The 20,396-nt window shown below is 43.8% G+C and overlaps 1 protein-coding gene across 1 annotated transcript in view; it reads left to right on the forward strand.

The window, feature by feature from the left end:
• The window catches only part of XPO7 (exportin 7), a 132,547-nt gene that overhangs the window by 76,361 nt on the left and 35,790 nt on the right, over nucleotides 1–20,396 (forward strand). The window contains exons 6-17 of the mRNA XM_082255770.1: nucleotides 4,887–4,991; nucleotides 5,825–5,990; nucleotides 6,475–6,548; nucleotides 6,638–6,757; nucleotides 6,938–7,084; nucleotides 10,768–10,940; nucleotides 11,467–11,660; nucleotides 12,036–12,141; nucleotides 14,739–14,874; nucleotides 14,968–15,041; nucleotides 15,137–15,217; nucleotides 18,823–18,886. Coding sequence (XP_082111896.1) covers nucleotides 4,887–4,991; nucleotides 5,825–5,990; nucleotides 6,475–6,548; nucleotides 6,638–6,757; nucleotides 6,938–7,084; nucleotides 10,768–10,940; nucleotides 11,467–11,660; nucleotides 12,036–12,141; nucleotides 14,739–14,874; nucleotides 14,968–15,041; nucleotides 15,137–15,217; nucleotides 18,823–18,886 — 1,440 coding nt within the window. The remainder of the gene's footprint in view (nucleotides 1–4,886; nucleotides 4,992–5,824; nucleotides 5,991–6,474; nucleotides 6,549–6,637; nucleotides 6,758–6,937; nucleotides 7,085–10,767; nucleotides 10,941–11,466; nucleotides 11,661–12,035; nucleotides 12,142–14,738; nucleotides 14,875–14,967; nucleotides 15,042–15,136; nucleotides 15,218–18,822; nucleotides 18,887–20,396) is intronic.

The raw sequence follows: 20,396 nt of genomic DNA on the forward strand, positions 1-20,396 counted from the left end.
GGCTAGCCCATGAGTGAAACCCTTTGCCAGGACACACACGACCTGGGAATGCCCTTAGTCGCAACGTACCCCCTGGCAGTCAGCACCCCCACCCCGGGTGGAGTGATAGTTTGTTCGGAGTGGCGCCCATCTGATTGCGTGGTATGGTGAGTAAGTGTCCCCCCCCCCCCCCCCCCCCCATTTCTCTGGTGGTCTCGGGATGGACGTGGGCCCCCTCCCTGGAAAAGTTGGAACCTCGGGTATCCCTCGCTTCCCCTGGCCTCTCTGTGATACCAGGCCCCCCCTTAGGCCTGCGTGTAAGGGCTGGGACTTATGGCGCAGTGGTGTGGCTCTCGTTTTTTGTATTAAGTGATTATGGAGTCCCAGGACCAAATCTCACCTACAGACCCTGTATGCTTTTACAGCATTTTTGGAAAACCTGTCAAAAGTGGATGTCGTTTTAAAAACTGCCACTAGCTGAAAGCGCCCTATGCCTTCCCCTGCCTCTCTAGTGTCCTCAGATTCTGAGGTAGATGTGGCCACCCACAGACTCATACCATCCTGGAGGATCTGCATCTTCGCATTCTGATGGCGAGTATCCTCGTCGGCTGCCGCACGGGAAAGCACGCTGGTGGAAGCACTTATTGTGTCAGTTACGGGAATCCTTAAAAATGGCAGATGATTCTACAGCGTCAGGGACGCAGGTGTCTTTTGGCTCCCAGAAGGCGGGCAAGGTTTTTCCCTGTCCGTAACTTTTTGACATTTTCAATGAACAGTGGGGCCACATCAAACAAATATTAGTGGTGCCTAAGCGCTTTAAAGGGCGCTACCCCTTCGCGGATGCGGTTTCAACTAGGTTAAACCCTGCCACCAAAGGTGGATCATCCAGTTTCCAGACTAAACAAGTCTACTGTGGTCCCGGTGGAAGAGTCCCTGGCATTTACAGACCCCGTGGATAGACTTGATTGAGTCTCTGTCCCGCCATTTGCATGCGTTAGCGGGCTCAATACTGAAACCAGTCTTTGTGATCACTCTGGTGTCACAGACCATCACAAAATGGGTGAAGTTGCTGAAGCCTGACTTGGAAATGGAGCAGCTCTCACTGGGCCTGATAGAGCGAACGGATCAAATGGTCCAAGCCCTTCTGTATATATGTGATGCGTCACTGGAAGCAGCTCCACTGGTAGCCAGAGTGTCTGCGGTGTGGATTGCTATTAGACGCATGGTGTGGCTAAAAAAGCTGGTCTGCTGACCAGGCTTCCAAAAAGGCTCTTTCTGACCTTCCCTTTATGGGGGGCAGGTTGTTTGGATCCTCCCTGGATGAGTTGATCAAAGGCCTTACGGGTGGAAAGAGTACTCTTCTACCCTAATCCACCAAGGGCAAGGCACTGTGTAATAGATGGGGGCCTTCATTTACTGCTCATAAGCCGCCTTTTTGTACCTCCGGGTCGCAGGAGAAAGGAGCTAGGCCATTCAGGTCTTCCTGGGGTTCCAAGAAGACATGGTTGGGTAAGCTGAGAACAGACCAATCTGGATCTGCTGACAAATCCTCATCTGCATGAAGGGACGCCCTCACCCGTTTCTGGGGTGGAGGGGACATCTTCGCTTCTTTCCGGAACCACAGGCTTCCTTGATTCTGGACAAATGGGTCCACAAACTGATCTGATCGGGTAACAAGATCGAATTCCGGTCTTGATCATCGGACAGGTTCTAACCATCCAATCTGCGCCTATCTCCAGACCGGTTAAGGGATCTATGAGCGGCGGTACAAAATCTGCTGTCACAAGGGGTAATTGTGCCGTTTCCTTCTCGGGAACACTTTCAGGGGTTTTATTCAAACCTGTTCACTGTGCCAAGGAAAGAAGGCAAAGTATGTCCAATCTTGGACCTCAAGGCTCTGAACTACTTTGTGCAGGTACAAAAGTTTCGAATGGAGTCCATTCGCATCACTAGTGGCGTCTCTACACCAAGGAGACTTTTTAGCTTCAATAGATATTAAGGATGCATATTTACACATCCCTATTTACACTGGACTCCAACGCTTTCTTCGCTTTCGTTGTAGGAGAAAAGCATTATCAATTTGTGGCATTACCCTTTTGGTCTCGAGTCCACTCCCAGGGTCTTCACCAAAGTGTGATTCGTTTGCTGTTAGCCAGCAATCTGTCCTCTCTGCAGACTTGCATGCTGGCCTTGGGTCTGATGGTGTCGACCTTCGAGGCGGTTGTTTGCTCAGTTCCATGCGAGACCTTACAAAGGGAGATTCTTGTCAAATGGAACAAGGATCCAAAGTCCTTGGACACTATGATTTGGATGAGTCGCAACAGAAGGACTGCTCCATTATGGTGGCTTAACACATTAGCGTTACGCCAGGGCAAGTCCTTCCTCCCACTGTATTGGACTGTGGAAACCACAGACGCCAGTCTGCCTGGCTGGGGAAGCTCTGTGTCAGCTCTGTGTCCAGTGGTCCTGGAACGCAGAGTGATAAAGCTTTTTCTGAGTCATTGGACAAATTTTTTTTTCTGCTGTGCACACCCCAGGTGTGGAAAACCGGCAGACGGATTACCTGAGTCGTCAGGTGTTGGATCAGGGGGAGTGGTCCCTGCACCCGGAGGTGTTTCACCTCCTGGGTGTCCAGGGCGGGGGGGGGGACACCCGATGTTGACCTGTTGGCTTCTTTACTCAACAAGAAGGTTCAGAGGTTTGTAGCCAGGTCGAGGGATCCTCTGGCCTTGGGGTCAGTATCGACTGATCTGTGTGTTCCCTCCGCTGAAACTCCTGCCGAGGCTTCTGCGCAGAATAGAGGCGGAGGAGATTCCGGTCATTCTGGTTGCCCCAGACTGGCCTTGCCGGTCTTGGTACGCAGACCTGATAAGGTTGGTCGCCAATGTTCCATGGAGACTTTCCTCTCAGGGAAGATTTGCTGTCTCAAGGCTGATCTTCCATTCTGCTTTACAGTCGCTGGCTTTAACTGCGTGGCTGTTGAAAGCCAGGTGTTGAAGGATAGAGGTCTTTCGGATTCTGTGATTCCTACACTGTTGAAGGCTATAAAGTCTACTTCCAGGAAGATCTATCATCTCATCGTGTTAATCGCTGAAGGAGCAGCCTCGCCTTTTTTCGGTGACTAGGATTTTGAACTTTCTTCAAAAAGGGGTTGAACAGCAGTTGCCTTTTGGCACTATCGAAGGCCAAGTGTTGGCTTTGGCTGTATTTTTCCAACGCCCTTTAGCTACGCATGCCTTGATTCGCACTTTTATACAAGGGGTTCGCCATTTGGCTCCTCCGAGGCGATCCCCGCTACCTCCGTGGGATCATATTTTGGTATTGTCTGTTCTTCAGAAACCTCCTTTTGAGAACATTAGGGAGATTCCTCTGCTTACACTATCTCAGAGTGTTGCCTTTTTGGTGGCTATTACTTCTGCCTGGACAGTATCTGAATTGGTGGCGTTGTCCTGCCATTCACCTTATCTGGTGGTCCACAGAGATAAAGTGGTACTTCAACCTAATCAGTTGTTTCTTCCTAAGGCGGTTTCTGATTTTCATCTGAATGAAGACATTGCGCTGCCTTCACTCTGTCCTAAGCCCAAGTATCCCAAGGAAATTGCTTTGCATTCTTTGGATGGGGTTCGGGCAATTAGAGTTTACCTGGCGGTTACTGAATCTTTCAGGAAATCAGACTTTGTCCTCACCGAAGAACCTCAAAAAGGATTGGCTGGGTCTGCTGCGAACATATTCAGATGGATCAGGCAGACGTGGTACAGGCTTATTCACTGAAGGGTTAGGTTCTACCTTTCCCTGTGAAGGTGCATTCTACTAGTGCGCCGAGTGCCTCTTGGGCTTTTCGCCATCAGGTTGTCCGTAATGCAAGTTTGCAAGGCAGCAACTTGGTCATCGGTGCACACGTTCACAAAATTCTACAAGGTAGATGTGTTGGCATTCTCGGATGCCTCTTTTGGCCACAAGGTTTTGCAGGCTGCTGTCTAAAAGAGAAAATATTCTCTTTGAGGGTGTATGTTTCTAGGTGAGCTCCAGTTGTTCCTAGTTGAGCTTTGTTACCTGGTTGGCTAAGTTTAGCCTTTGTCGAATTACGTTTCTTTACGTTTTTCCCACCCCTCATGCAAATACTGCTTTGGGACGTCCCAATGGTCAAGATATGGAGCTGCGTCTGTCAATGAATGATAGAGAACTGGATTTTTGACTTATCGTAAAATCCTTTTCTCTGAAGTTCATAGACAGATGCAGAACCCGCCACTTTTTTATAAGTGGAATGGGTTTTTTTTTTTCCTTCTAAACACTGCTTGCAACAAGACTGAGGGCTATAACAGTGTGGGTGTATGCCTGCAGGAACTGTCCCATAGGCGTGGTAAAGTTTTTTCCTGCCTAGTGTCCTACTTATGTAGGGGGCAGCATAACCCAATGGTCAAGAAGATATGGAGCTGCGTCTGTCAATGAACTTCAGAGAAAAGGATTTTACAGTAAATCAAAAATCAGTTTTTACACATTATCAGACATAACTGCAGGATTGCTCCGCTGCAATGCATCCGATGATAGAGTGCTTTGCAGCTTGTTTCCTCTTTACGTGACCTTTAGGGAGTTCAGCACCTATAGGACGGTTTTTAGGTATACAGATGTATCAGGAAAGATGCACAGCACATTAACTTTTGTGAGCAGCCTTTTCACACGAATATACTGTAAGTCAATGGGTGTTGCTCATCGCCCCTAAAAAGAACACAGGAATTCTGTTCTCTCATATTGACCCTCCCTTTTAGTCTTTATTCAGAAAAGGGAACCTACAGTGGAAAGGCTTACTGTAGCTCAGCATGACAGATCTAAACAGGATTTTTGAGGTGCTGGCAGCATGCCATCATAGTCTATAATTAACAGATTAGGGTTTTATGGTTTCTTTATAGGCAGATGCCACCCACCCTCTGACCAAGCACCGCAAAATTGCTTCATCCTTTCGAGACTCATCGCTGTTTGATATCTTCACCCTGTCCTGTAATCTGCTCAAACAGGTGAGGCACTAATATTTTCACATTTATTTCCATGCTTGTTTTCATGTTGCCCTAATACAGGCTTCAGTCTGAAACCTTTGTTTTCATAAGTAAAGTGTACTGTACGTTTTAAAGCTTAAAGAAGTTCACTTTTTAGAAAAAAAAAATAAATGCACATTTTTTTTGCAGGTAAAATTTGCATTTTTATATATCAATTTTTTTTGTAAAACATTGCGCAAGCAATCAGTAGATCGCTGATGCCATGCAGATCTGCCAGTGTATCTGCTTCCCCATACATCCCATATGAGCAAGCACATACAATCTTACAGGGAGAGTGAATGCACGCCCTGACAGTTCATTGAAAACTACAAGCCGACAGCTGCAAAGGCTGGTGAACCTTGTCGTTTTTCCATTCATAGAACACTGTGAATGGATGACACGGCTGTGGTCTGGTATGGTTCAGGAGGGGCACCCCCCTCCCATTTCCCCACGCTGTTTTTTTATTTTTTATTTTTTTTATTATTATAATTATTATTAATATTAATTTTGGCTTTCTTTTCTCAATTTGTGTTCAAAACTGATGACATGTAATTTAGAAGCGTTCCCATAGAAGGCATTGAGCCTGGAATTCGCATCTGAACCGCACCGAAGTGCTCAGAAAACGCACTGGACTAAAATTTGCACTGAAATGGCACTACCGCTGCACCGCAGATATGTGAACCAGCTCCAAAGAAAGCCGGTTTGGTTCACATGTCATGCCAATCGAATGCTATGCAAAATGCATCCAATTCGCGTATATGTGAACTGAGCCTTAAAAGCTGTGATTATTGTAATGTTTTTCACTTTGTTTCTAGGCATCTGGCAAATCCCTGCTTCTCTCTGATGGGTCTCAGCATGATCTGCTCATGCAGCTCCTCAAACTTACACACAATTGTCTGAACTTTGACTTTATTGGCACTTCCACAGATGAGTCTTCTGATGATCTTTGTACAGTACAGATTCCCACAAGTTGGCGCTCAGGTGGGTTAAAAGGTAGAGGTGGTATTAAAAGGGGTTTCTGCCTTCAGTTATTGGTACCACTTTTTTGTTGGTGGTTTGGTTTGATTCTTGATGACAGGAGTTTCTCCATGTGGACACCCAAGGTGGCTGTGTAAAATCAATTATTCGGCTGCTGGATTGTTTGGCGCTGAATAAATCACATAGCGTTGATCTAGAAACCCTGTTGCTTTCAGTTGGTTTCAGAGAGTTAAGCTGCTTCTAATGCTCCAGTGCCTTCAAACTGACTGTCCTGATCATGAAACAGCTGCTCATCAGAAGTCTGAGAGGAATAAACCCCACAGGCATCTGTCCATTAGTAGAGATTTCTCCTTTAAAAAAAAAAAAAAGTGAAAAATCCGCCTAAGGGGGTGGTCTCTTTAGAGTTGTTGAATGGTTTGATATGAGACCGATTTGGATTGGGAACCACAATATTCTTTAACAGTCATTTTCTGTTTTGCCTCTGCAGCCTTCCTGGACTCTTCTACACTACAGCTGTTTTTTGACCTGTATCATTCCATCCCTCCCAACTTCTCCCCACTGGTGAGTACTAATTGGGGGATCAGGTGAGGGGACTGTGGTGGCCGTGTTTGCCCTACAAGTTCTATTATACAACCTCTTTTTCTATTCAGGTCCTCTCCTGTCTGGTACAGATTGCATCTGTGCGACGTTCCTTATTTAATAACGCAGAAAGAGCCAAGTTCCTCTCTCACCTGGTGGATGGGGTGAAGAGGATTTTAGAAAACCCCCAAGTAAGTGTGTGAATGATCATGTAATGTGGAATACTTTACAAAGCTATGTAATCTAAATCTATCTCCTCTGCACAATCCTCATGCTGTGTATAAGAGTATTCTGAAACTTCTCCCGAACACTGGAATCTTTTTAAGCTTTAGGAATGGCATGAAGGATGATTGATGATTGTTGTCTTGTAGAGCCTGGCTGACCCCAATAACTACCATGAGTTCTGCCGATTGCTAGCCCGCCTGAAGAGTAACTACCAGCTGGGAGAGCTGGTGAAAGTAGAGAATTACCCAGAGGTCATCAGGCTTATTGCTAACTTTACTGTCACCAGTCTGCAGGTAGGTCTGAATTCTGCAGAAGTTAACACTGCCTTCTGTTAGATATGGAGATAGCAGCAAACTTGTGGATTTTGTAATGCAAATTTGCATAGTGCTTAAAACGGGACCTGGTGTGATGGTTATTTTTTTACGGTTTGGATATTGTAGGGGGAGAATGTTTTATCGCTGTACATGTTCCTATTGGGGAGGTTTTACCTCCCTGATTGTCTGAGTGACAACCAGTGCAGTTAGCCAAATGTCCTGTTTTAATTTCAGTAGAGTATAGCTTTTGTCAGCAAAAAACATTCTAAGACTGACAGCACTGAAGACAACACACTGCCAATGAAAGGTATTGCTCTTCCACTACCTGCTCATGGTCTTTTTTGCTTACAAGCACATATTGATCACCATCGAGTCACTAATCTGACACTCTAGGACTTTTTATGCATTTTTCTTGTGACGTCAATTTGATGTCATCGGCTTGTCTCTCTGACTCAGCCAGTCAGAGGAAACTTTGTATTCATTGATAGAATACAAAGCTGTCTATGAATTGCTGAGTTTCATTTCTATTTTTCGTTTTGTTTTTCATGTTTTGAAAAATATACAGGAGGAAGTAGGGCTTGTATCCATCTTGGTTTGGGTGTATGTGTTGCTCAGCATGACTCCATCTTGTTCCAGATGTGAGACAGGAAGATGTTTTTTTTTTTTTTTGCGCCCACAGTACAAGGCTGTATACTGTATATGGAAATTGAATTATTCTCTGAAAAAACCTGTTGAGCATGTAGTTAAAATATACCACTAGTGGATTACCACTGTGCCTCTTATGTGATAATAATTTCACTACACAAAAAAATAAAAAAAAATGTTACAAAGGATACTTATATCAAATAAAACATATACTATTGCAAATATTAAGTACTAGTATCTTGCACTCACCTAATTATAAACAATAAAGAATGCTTATTGTTCATGACATCACATCAATAAGTGTAAATCATGCAAAAATGTCCATCGGCTGAATCCCTTCAATAGTGCCTTATACACACAATATGAATATGCCGTCTTCCTTAGTCCTTTTACATACATAAGTTCAGAAGTGAGCCCTCTTCATAATGTACTCTCTCCTGAACATATGAACATATTATTGCAAACCATAGGTCAACTGTGCCTTTCCCTTTAACCACTTGCCAACTGTATACTGTGTATATATACGGCAGCAAAGCCTGTCCTCTGAACAGGATCACGTACCTGTACAGGATTCTGCACTTCCAGGTCTGGGGTGCACATGCGCACCACCGTCAACCTGCTCCCGCTGAGATTGAACACAGCAGGAGCCAATCAGTGGGTCTAGCGGACACCATGTCTGCCAGGACCCACCGATCGTTCCCGAGAGAGACAGAATGACGGTCTGCCTATGTAAACAAGGCAGTGCACCGTTCTGTGAGAAGGGGAGGTAGTGATCCTGTGTTTCTGCTAAGAGGAACACAGATCTCTGCCTTCCCACAGTAGAAGCACATCCTCCACAGTTGGCAAGCACTTCCTAGGAACACATTTAACCCTTTGATTGCCCCTGATAAACCCCATCCTGCTAGTTTTAGTACAGTGACCATGTATATTTAACACTGATCACTATATTAGTGTCAGTGTCCGATTTTGTCCGCCTCAGTGTCGCAGTCTCTGATCGCCACCATTACTAGTAAAAAAAAAAAAAAAAAAATGTAAATTCTGTAAATCTATACCATAGTTTGTAGACCCTTTAAATTTTGCGCAAACCAGTCAATATATGCTTATTGGGATTTTTTTTTTTTTTTTTTTTTACCAAAAATATGTAGCGGAATACATATTGGCCTAAATTGATGAAGAAATCAGTTTTTTTTTTTTTTTTTTTTTTTTTCAAAATTGTCGCTCTTTTTTTTTGTTTGTTGCACAAAAAATAAAATCCGCAGAGGTGATCAAATACCACCTGAAGAAAGCTCTATTTTGTAGGGAAGAAGGACATAAATTTTATTTCGGTAAAGCGACCAACCAATTGTCACGTAAATTAACGCAGTGCGGTATCGCAAAAAATGACCTAGTTATGAAAGGGGGGGTAAACCTTCCAGAGTTTTAGTGGTTAAGGGATCTGTTTCCAGGAATACCCCAAGCTCTTCTTCCCGAGTATCTCGCCACTGGTTCTTGTATGAATCAATCGCATTCTCCACTGGCTCCTCCACTCAAAAGAAAAAAACTGGCATAGTGTTTTAACCATTTAACACAAATCCCTTCTTTAAAACTAATAAAAATGTACACTCCCAAAATAACTGCACTCAAAAGAGCAGTGCATCACTTTAAAAGCCTTACACAATATATGGGTACAGTGTCCCCTTAAGGCAGGGGTAACCAAACTATGACCCTCCAGCTGTTCAGGAACTACAATTCTCATGAGGCACTGTAAATTTGACATTCAGAGACATAACTAGTAGGGATAGACCGATTAAATGCAAGGCCGATATGCACTCTCCCCGATATCGGTATCTGCCCCGGAACTGGCCGATATTGCAGATAATTTCATGACGTCATTCTGCCTTTTTAGTCTGCCTACCTTGCCTTGGACAGCCTCGTCTGGAGTCGGGACTAGTCTCACGGGAGTGTATCACAGCCATACCCCCACCCACAGCAGCCCGGTGCCAGCCACCCACCACAAGGTGCCAGCCGCCCACTGGCCCTGTACCAGCCAGCCGCCCACCCACCACAGGGTGCCAGCCGCCCACCCACCACAGGGTGCCAGCCAGCCATTAAGCATTAAACAAAAATTAACATGTTCAGTACCAGATTTGTGTCAAAAATGGTCTTTATTTTTCAAAACTTTAAATGTACAAAATATCGCCCGATACGTTGTGACCAAAATATCGGTATCAGCCCTGGAAAAACCATATCGTTCTATCCCTAATAACTAGGCATGATGGGAATTGTAGTTCCTGAACAGATGGAGGGCCATAGATTATACATAGCTGCCTTAAGGCAATACCTCCATTACCTAGTAGCAGCAATTCTGGCATTACTTCCTGGTTGTCATGATGAAGTCATAAGCCCGGCCCTGACGTGTTTCGTCACACCCTTGTGACTTTATCAAAGGGTGCCATTTTTGCACGATTTGCACTCATTAATGTGGTGTCATGGACAGTAAATGTTTGTGGTTTATAATTATGAGCGTGCACGATACTAGTACTTTATATATGCAGTGGTGTGATATGTTTTATTTAATATCCTTTTTTGGAAATACTTTATAAAGATCTCCTTTTTGGAGCACTTTTTTTATTTGTGTAGTGAATATATTATCACAAAGTCAGACACACTAAGAGGTTCAGTGGTGGTAAACTTTTTATTTGTCTTTGTGTAAACTGTATGTAGCTAAGCCTATATACAGTTTATACAGCGCACCCAGCGCCTGTATTAAATAATTTGTTTGGTCAAGCTTGGACCAGGCAAATTGTTTACAGTGAAAGTAAAGCTGGGGATCAGCTTTAATGCTACCCCAGCACTCATTACAGCAATAGAGGGTAAATAATACATCTAACCTCAACACTGTTATTCGTTTATTTTTATTTTTTTTATGACATTTTGGCATGTAACTACTGCTTAACACACATCTGATGGACATGTCATTAGTCATTAATTTGCGTTTTGCATCAACAGTTTACTTGTATGTCCCTTGTGTTTTGCAGCACTGGGAATTTGCACCGAATTCAGTACATTACCTCCTTAGTCTGTGGCAGCGTCTTGCAGCATCTGTTCCCTATGTGAAGGCTACGGAGCCGCATCTCTTGGAGACCTACACTCCGGAGGTGACAAAAGCCTATGTCACATCCCGCTTGGAGTCTGTGCACATAATACTCAGGTAAAAGGATAAGCTTGGGTTATAGGAGCCAAATAACATATACATCTTCACACCGCTTGTTTTTCAATTTAGATTGGGCTCTGTGGCTTAATGTCCTTAGAGAGTGAATGGTTTGTTAGGGTGGCTTGACTATGTGTAAAAAGGAAAAAAGTGAAAATGCACCCTGCAGTTCAGTAGGACCAGAGGCTTGCGTGTATGTGAACAGACTGCACAACAAACAGCGTATGTTATGTATGTTTTGGAGAAGTGACTACTTGGATTGCTACTCTTAAGTGTGCTGTACAGTTTGTTTCAATAAACACAGTTTTCTATTCTTGAGCCTCCGGTTGGCTTTTGCTTTCTTATATGTGGGATGTACTTAGTCATGTGGGGGGGATATCCATGAAATTGTTTCATTTCCCTACGATATTTCAGGCCAAACAATCGTAGCACTGGGGCCATTATTTGTAATGGAGTAACATGCCAGTTCTCTTTGGGTTTCGTTTTATGGTAAAAAGCCTTTATCTAACTAATGATATCTCTGCAGGGATGGCCTGGAGGATCCTCTTGATGATGCAGGATTGGTGCAGCAACAGCTGGATCAACTCTCCACCATTGGGCGCTGCGAATATGACAAGACTTGTGCACTCTTGGTACAGTTGTTTGACCAATCGGCACAGACCTATCAGGAACTTCTTCAAAGTGGATCGGCTCCAAGCATGGAGCTGGCTGTGCAGGAGGGTGAGAATCTAGTGTACAGGCCAGAAACACTTGTTGATCTTGCTCATAGTATTTCATTGTATGTGGAGGCTGGTAAACATGTTCCTGCAATCTTGGCTTGAACTAGTTTACAACGCTTGTATAAACGTTAGCATGTACCAACATTTTCAATTAAAATGGAATTTACAGCCACTGAGTTTACATAATATGGCAAGCAATTGCAGCCTTTCTGCTGCCTGCAAAGAAGTTAGAACAGTGACCAAACCCTTTAATATGTTTTGTGTTCTGTTGAAATATAGCCCCCGCTATATCGATTATTACTTGGCACCAGCATTTCTTTCTAGTGTTGGTGCTCTATTTTCTCCTCTTGAGTCTCTTTATTGGCTTCTTCTGCAGGTCGCCTCACTTGGCTGGTTTATATCATTGGGGCAGTGATTGGAGGTAGAGTCTCATTTGCCAGCACCGATGAACAAGATGCCATGGATGGAGAACTAGTATGTCGGTAGGTATCGTTGTAAAAGATGCAAGCATAGCTGTGAAGTTATCAGGGTCTGGGATCTATGTTAAGAATGGAACAGGCAGAGTATGATAGATATAAATAATGAATGCAATATATTTCCTAGCAAGAGGATTTTAATGTTGGGTTCCTGAATTCAGTTAGGCTCTCACAAGTGACACTATTGCATTAATTGAGCCTGCTTCTGGTTCAGAATTTCAAGTAACAAAATGTGAAGAATATTGTTTTTGCAAAATTGTCGCTATTTTTTGTTTATAGCGCATGATCAAAAAATCGCACAGGTGATCAAATACCACCAAAAGAAAGCTCTGTTTGTGGGAAAAAAAGGACGTCAAATTCGTTTGGGTCCAGCGTCGCACGACCGCGCAATTGTCCGTTAAAGTCACGCAGTGCCGAATCGCAAAATAGGCCCTGGTCAGGAAGGGGGTAAAATCTTCCGGGGCTTAAGTGGTTAAAGGGCAAGTTCACCTTTACAAAAGATCCCCTGCTGACTGTCTAAACTGTAGGGGGTGTAGGGGCCAGTGCATCTGTACCATGTTACACCCTAAATATGGGTGCAATATGTTACTAAAGGTGAACTTATCCTTTAAAACATTACAATAATTTACTTCCCACCTCACTCTAGAGCTTGTCCTTTCATTATTATTTAATTTTTTATATACCTTGTTCTTGTAGCTATTATTACTCCCTGTCACATCACTAGGTTTATAGAATTTTTGCAGGGACAGCTGCTGTGGGAGGTCAGTTCCTATTAACAGTATGCATGCTACAAGAAATGGTGTGTGTAGCGGGAGTCAGGACAGAATCATTATTTTGCTAGTAATTAAATCAATGTATGTATCTTGAGTGAGATAGAGAGGGGCTGAAAGGCAGAGTTATTCCAGCAGGCAGAGCTGACAACACTGGTGAGGATTTTAGTGCAAAAATGGCATGGTGCTATTGGCCCATGCAGAATCTTAGAAGCTCACATAAACAGGTATTTTGCTGTACTTGCAGTGTTTTTAAAGGGAAATGTGTACATATTGGAGAGATGTGCTGAATGGTTTATTTTGCCCTGGTAAACACGTTAAATTGAATAGTCAATTTGGTCAGGTTATGATTTGACTTGTTTACTTTAATGAAGAGTGTATGATTTCTATACAAATTAAAAGTAAACTCCAGTCAAAGCTGAATACAATATGTAGTATTTGAGCACATACAGTCAGCACAGCCTACCTTTTTCAGTGAGTATTGCTTTTTTATCAAACCATTGTTTATGTGCACTAAGCTTACATTACACTCCAAAATGTTTTGAGATCCCATATTCGCACATGTAAGATTGCAAAGCACACATACGACTTCACTGCGGGTTCCCGCATCGCACTCGACTCACAGGCAATTCACACTGCCATATGCAAACTGCTGGGGGTGTCAATACAAAGTTAACGACTTCTCCAGATTAGTTCGCATATCACAGTGCGAACTGTCAATTCAGTCAGAAATTGGATCGCATAGGTGTGAACACCCATTCGACCCGATTCTGGTGCGAACCAAAAAAGGGTCCTGCGTGACTTTGGTCCGAATGCGATGCAAATTCAGCCATACAATCTGTATGGCTAAATTTGCATCGCACAGACATTGCGTGTGATTTGCAGAGCAGTGCGCTGCAAATCACATGCAATGTCTGACATCGCTATAGTGTGAACTGCCACTAACTGGAAAAATTTAGCATTTCCACCTAGAGGCATTCTAAAAATCCTTCTTGATCTGGCTGCTAGATATATCCTGTCTGCTAGGTTTATCCTGCATACCTCCATTTTCTTCAGTGTACCCCAGTAGCCTAAAATCCTGATGAACTCAGAAATGGAAATTACAGCCAAGGTCTGCATAGTTGTGTTGTAGTTTTGTCACCTGTGCCTTCCTGTTGACCAATAACCTTTTTCACATTACTAGTTAAGAGGAAGGCCACAGGTAACAGCAAGGCCATGTTCTGTAGACCAGTGGCCAGCTTAGCATTGTTGCACAACTGCGCATGTACATTTAAATATACATTGAGAGGAATTCTGATTTCATATTGGGGGCAGTGTTTAATCGCTAGCATTCAGGTTTTGTTCACACTGCTGCGACCCCAAAGTCATGCAACTTCCAGTGCGAATTTTTATTGCAACTTGGTGCGACTTCAATGCGGCTTTGATGTTTTTGCGACTCTGGCTTTGATAAATCAGAACAATGCACAAGATAAAACTTATAAAACCCCTCTGAAGTTGCAGCCAAAGTCGCAAAGAAAAGACAAACTACGTCCTTGTGACTCTTGGGATTTTAACATTACAGCCTACAGCACCCTTGTTGCAAGAAAGGTGCAAAAAAAGTAATGCAGGAACTTTTAATTTTTTTTCGCTGCGACTTGAGTTGCAGCAAATAAGATGGCACCCGGTTGAAATGTGTTATGAATTGTCATGTGACTTTATTTGGCAAGTCGCATGAGAAGGTTGCTGCAGTGTGAACCAGGGCTAACACATTGTTGGTTTAATTAATTTATTTGAATTTGCTTTTCATTAACAATTCTCTTCATCATTATCTTGCCATTCACATCCCTTTAACAGAGTGCTCCAGCTCATGAACCTCACTGATTCACGCCTAGCACAGGCTGGCAATGAGAAGCTGGAACTCTCTATGCTAAGCTTTTTTGAGCAGTTCAGGAAAATATACATTGGGGATCAAGTGCAGAAGTCCTCCAAGGTATGTAGTCTCTCTAATTTTTGACACGGCAGTAGATACATTTCCTATTTCATCTGTTCAATTCCTTGATTGTAATTTATTTTTTCTTTGCAGCTTTACCGTCGTCTTTCAGATGTGTTGGGTCTAAATGATGAAACAATGGTGCTGAGCATCTTTATTGGCAAAATGTGAGGCCTGCTTCTATCGTAAACATCTTACTCTTGTTATAAATCTTAAAACTCTTGTGCAAGAAAATAGATCTGTTCTTTTGTGTTTCCTGCAGAATCACAAATCTAAAGTACTGGGGACGCTGCGAACCTATCACATCGAAGACCCTCCAGCTGCTGAACGACTTGTCTATAGGATATCCTACACTATGCAGAGATTACTGGGAGGGGAGGTCTTATGAGTACTTTCAAACTCATCAGGGGCCTGTTACTTAAGTCTGACATTAAACCATGTTTTTATTCTAATTGGCTATATGGGATGGAAGTATTATAATGCTATTATAGGATTTAGGATGCAAGTAGTGCAGGTAATGTATATCCTGATGCTACTACGGTTTTGTGTACTGCAGCACCTTTGTACAATTTCCATACCAGCAAATCTTGCATTCATTTCTTTACTTCAAGGTGAATTGTCATGTCTTAGGTAGTGTCGGTTTTTCTTTTGGCTTTTTGTCTAGGGCAGTTTTTCTCAAGCTTTTTCAGTCGGGGCACCCTTTAAAATTATGGACAATCTCGAGGCACACTCCAAATTTATGGTCTTGAGTCGCCCCATTCTAAAATGTAAAAACTATTTGAATAGTTTTACATAATCCAGCAACATCAATACATGTAGGACACCCAACGTTAGAGGGGTTATATTCTTTCAAAGCAAATACACTTTTGTAAACTGGTACTGACTAGTATCCTAATGTTTGTCTTCCCTCAGTTTTTCCCCATCGCTTAGCTAATGAGACCCCAAAGCTGATGGAGAGGGGCAGGGAAGGGGCAAACAAGGATGATATGCAGGCAACTGACATCCTCCTTATCAACTGATGTCATTGGTCGCTAGGAGGTTGGCAAGCTAGAAGGTTGTAATGGTGTACAATGAAAATCTGTGGCTTTGTGTCAATAAAAGGCAGGTTTTATCCACCCACCGGCTTGTATATAATTTTGGCACAATTTTTAGACATTTTGACAAGGCACCCCTGAAGAAACCTTGGTTGAAAAAGGCTGGCCTAGGGAAAGATTTCAAGGTCCCCTTTCTGCGTGTGCATGGGCAAACAATAACGAGATTATTTAAAGTACAACTATAGGCAACTATTGGGGGAGAACTTACCTTCACTTTCTTTCTCATATAGCCAAAACAGGAAGTGATAGGAAATTTTTGCAAATTAAGGGAATCCATTGGGGTCCCCCCAGGTCACCAGAAACAGGGTCCCAATTTTAACTACTTGCCGATTGCCGACAGTAATCCTACTGCGGCAGTGTGGCTCCCTTGGGTCCAGCGACGTAGACCTACGGAGGCTCGCTTCCACTGTGTGTAGACATAGCGGGAGTCGGGCCGGAGGAGGAGAGGCGGCCGCCTCCCTTCCCCGATCGTCGGGGAAAGACCCACCTGCTAATGTAAACAAAGCAGGCGGATCTTCTCAGTGACAGACAGGAGGAGATCACAGGATTCAGCATAGCTGAACCTGCGATCTCTGTCTGTGTCACAGAACGTCAGTTTTATTTGGGTACAGCGTCGCACGACCGCACAATTGTGCGTTAAAGTAACGCAGTGCCGAATCGCAAAATAAGGCCTGGTCAGGAAGGGGGTCAAATCTTCTGGTCTTAAAGTGGTTAAGACTTCCCCTATTTCTGTTTTTTGGAGAACCCAAAATTTGTAATTTTTATTTACTTTCACGTTTTGATTATACTGGTAAACCGGACAAATAGAGAGTGAATCTCCCTAACAGGGACAGTAGTAGCAATAAACCCCCAAGGCTCCATTCACACTTGTGGCACTTGTCATGCGACTTTGAACCTCATGTTTCCCTGTGACTTCAATCATTCCTGCACTACTTTGGTCCGACTTCCATGCGACTTGAGGTTCATAGACCTCAATGTAAACCCTCAAGTCGCATGAAAGTCGCACCTGTATGATATAGCTGTGACTTGTGAAAAGAATGGTAACAATGATATACCAGCGTCGGGTCCCCCTCCCAATGCATACCAGATCCTTCAGGGGCCCACAGCAAAGAAAAAAGAAAATGGTGTAGGGGTGGCGAGCGAGTGGTATGGATTTTGGGGGTGATTTTTTTATTTTTTTTTGCCGTGGGGTTCCCCTTAAAGTGGAGCTCCAACCAAAAGGGGAAGTTCGGCTTTAAGAATTTGTTACCCACTCCTCTTAAACAATTGGCACTTTTAAGGCGCGGGTACCCGAATTTGACAGGTACCCACTTCCGATCTGAGCGACGCAGCACTTGGCAACGGAAGTTCTCCTTCCTCCCTCCCCCTGCAGTCTTCTGGGACACTGACAGGTCCCCGAAGACTGCATCCACCACTTACGATGCACAGCCACAGGTGCCCACTATGCGAGCCGCAAGCGATCACAGCCGGGTGCCCATAGTGAAGATGCCTGGACCAAAGACAGCAGGTGAATACCGGCTGGGGTGAGCTCAACACTAGATCCTGGGACAGGTGAGTGTTTTTATAAGTCAGCAGCTACGCTTTTTTGTAAAGCGGTGAGCTCACCCCAGGCAGTCTCACCCGCTGTCTTCGGCTCCCCGCACCGGCATCTTCACTATGGGCAGCCGGCTGTCACAGCTTATGGCTTTACAATCGGATGCCCGCTGCGCATGCGCGAGTCGCGCTGCGCATCGTGATTGGTGGATGCAGTCTTCTGGGACCTGTCGGTGTCCCAGAAGACTGCAGGGGAGGGAGAAGGGAGAACTTCTGTTGCCGGAAGTGGGAAGCGGGTGCCTGTTAATCGGGTACCAGCTCCTCAAAAGTGCCAATTGTGCAAGCCGAGCGGGGGACGAGTCCTTAAAGCGGAAATTATCCTTTTTGGGTGGAGTTCTGCTTTAAAAGGATTGCAAAGGCATTCTATGCATTAGGATAAAAAAAAAACCTGTGTGTAGCAGCTCCGCTCAGCCCCCCAAATACTTACCTGAGCCCATCTTTATCTAGTGATGCTGCAGGTGTCTCAGGTGCCCGGGACTCCCCTCCTCATTGGCTGACACGGATTGACAGCAGGGGAAGCCAATCGTGCCACACTGCTGTCTTCGCCAATCAGGAGATAGAGGGGGCGGGGCCTGGTCACAGCTTCGTGTCTGAATGGACACAGGGTGCTGTGACTCTGCTTGGGTGCCTCCATAGCAAGCTGCCTGCTGTGGGGGCACTCAACAGGAGCATTCATGAGTGCGGCAACAGCAAGCAGCTTGCTATGAAGGCACTCTGAGAAGAGGAGGAGTCAGAAGCACATATGGGGACCCAAGAAGTGGAGGATCAGGGCTGCTCTGTGCAAAACCATTGAAGGTAAGTATGACATGAATGTTTTTGTTTTGTTTATTAGTTAACTTTAGGCCCGTTTCACACTTGTGTGACTTGTCCTGCGACTTGGAACTGCGAATCTCATGACAAGTTGAACCCCATGATTTCCACTGAGTACTGTTCATATCTGTGCGACTTCAAGTAGTCACTGCACTACTTTGGTCCAACTTTGAAGCGACTTGAGGTCTATAGACCTCAGGATTACACAGGCATTTCTTCATCGCATCAGTCGTGCTACTTTCAGGTCACACTAGTGTGAAAGAAGCATTAATATCACTTTTTTTTTTTTTTATAAGTTTGTATGAGATTTTAATAAGGCTTACATATTAAGGGATATTTCTTCTGGTGTCAGCCAGAAGATAACCATGTTTATATTTGTGATCCTGTATAACCAACTGCAAAATGTGATCATTTTTTATTGTTCTGTGTCTTTGTCCTTAACCCCTCGCACGTACAGCAGTGTCAGAAAACTGGTGAAGCTTAGCGCTGTTCAGTTCATGTTAAACAACCACACAGTAAGTGCAGTGGGTAATAATGAGTATGGGGAGCAGCAATTCAAACCTCCATTTAATGTCTGCTGCAATATTGAAGAGCAAAAGGGAAAATCTGGTTGCTGTGACTAGCAAGAATGGATGTCCCTTCCATGCATTGATGTATGAGCCTCATGATACAAAAATCTAGCTAATTTTTGGTGTTATGTGTGTTTTACCTTTTTATATTTGACAGGAATTGTATGTTTACATGAGGGTGTAAAAAACAAGGCACATTTTTTTTTTCTTTAGATTGTAAATCAAGGTTTTCAAAATATGTAATTTAAGAAACGGGCTATTGTGTTAAAATGAGGAGCTGCTAAAGTTGCCCTTGCTACTGAAACCTGTGTAGTAGTGTCAGAAGCTCCAGGCTTTCTCTAGTGATCAGAACCTGATCACAACTCTTTGTAAAAGGGTGATTTTTAAGCAATTCCTACCAAACAGTGGCTTTGCCCTTTGCTATGGATGTAATGACATGCCAGAATCCCGAGCAAGCCTAGAACTGCTGAGTAAATACCACACTGATTTTGGGCTTGCTTAACCTGTTCCCACTGGTCGTACGCATATATGCAGCCGCTGAGCAGGTGGACTTTAACATTGAGTGGTCCTATATATTTGTCCATGGGAAATAGCTTGCGTGTGCTGAGAGTGCACTCTCAGGACAGTAACTGAGCTGTTCAGGGCAGCTACTGATGCATACTCTCAATCAGGAGCTTCTGATTATGTGACAGCCAGTCACAGCAGTCACAAGATCAGAAAGCCCTCCTCACAGCATTGAGCCACTTAAATGCAAGGGGGTGGTGGCAAGGGGTTAAATACTTCAGGTGGCTGAATCGGCTTAAATTTGAACTTTTGAAGGGCCCTGCTGGCACCAGCTGATTTAATAAATAAAGTCATCCTATCAGATGCAGGCACTGTTGGGGCATTCACAAATACAATAGCCGGCAGAGGAGATTCCTATATCCATGCTGAATACGAGAACTCTAATCATGTATGGTTAGCCTTACACCTGCCTTTCCTTGCAGTGGAATTGAAGATAATATACAATTTGATGCCCAATTTTACTCTGTATCCAGTGATTTTATAGACACTTTGTGAAAAGCGCTCTATTAAGCAGTAGAGCCCTGACCGGCTTTAACTTCCGGCTCTTCCTCTCCCAAAGTGCTGCTGTACTAGGGATGACGGAACGCTAAAGACAGTTTCAAGTACTATCCTGAAAAAAAAAATGTATACAATGGGGGAAAATTAATTATTTGATCCCCTGCAGACTTTGTAAGTTTTCCCACCTACAAAGAAATAGTCTATAATTTTTACCATAGGTCTGTTTTAAATGATAGACTGAATATCAACCAAAAATCCAGAAAACAAATGCTATTAAGTTGAAGTTCAGTGAAGAAAATACGTATTTAATCCCCAAGCGAAGAGAGAAACCCTTGTTGGCAAGCACAGAGGTAAGGGGTTTCTTGAACTTGATGACCAGGTTTACACACGTCTC

The sequence above is a fragment of the Pelophylax lessonae genome (assembly GCF_965119305.1).
Source record: "Pelophylax lessonae genome assembly, chromosome: 4".
Lineage (NCBI taxonomy): Eukaryota > Metazoa > Chordata > Amphibia > Anura > Ranidae > Pelophylax > Pelophylax lessonae.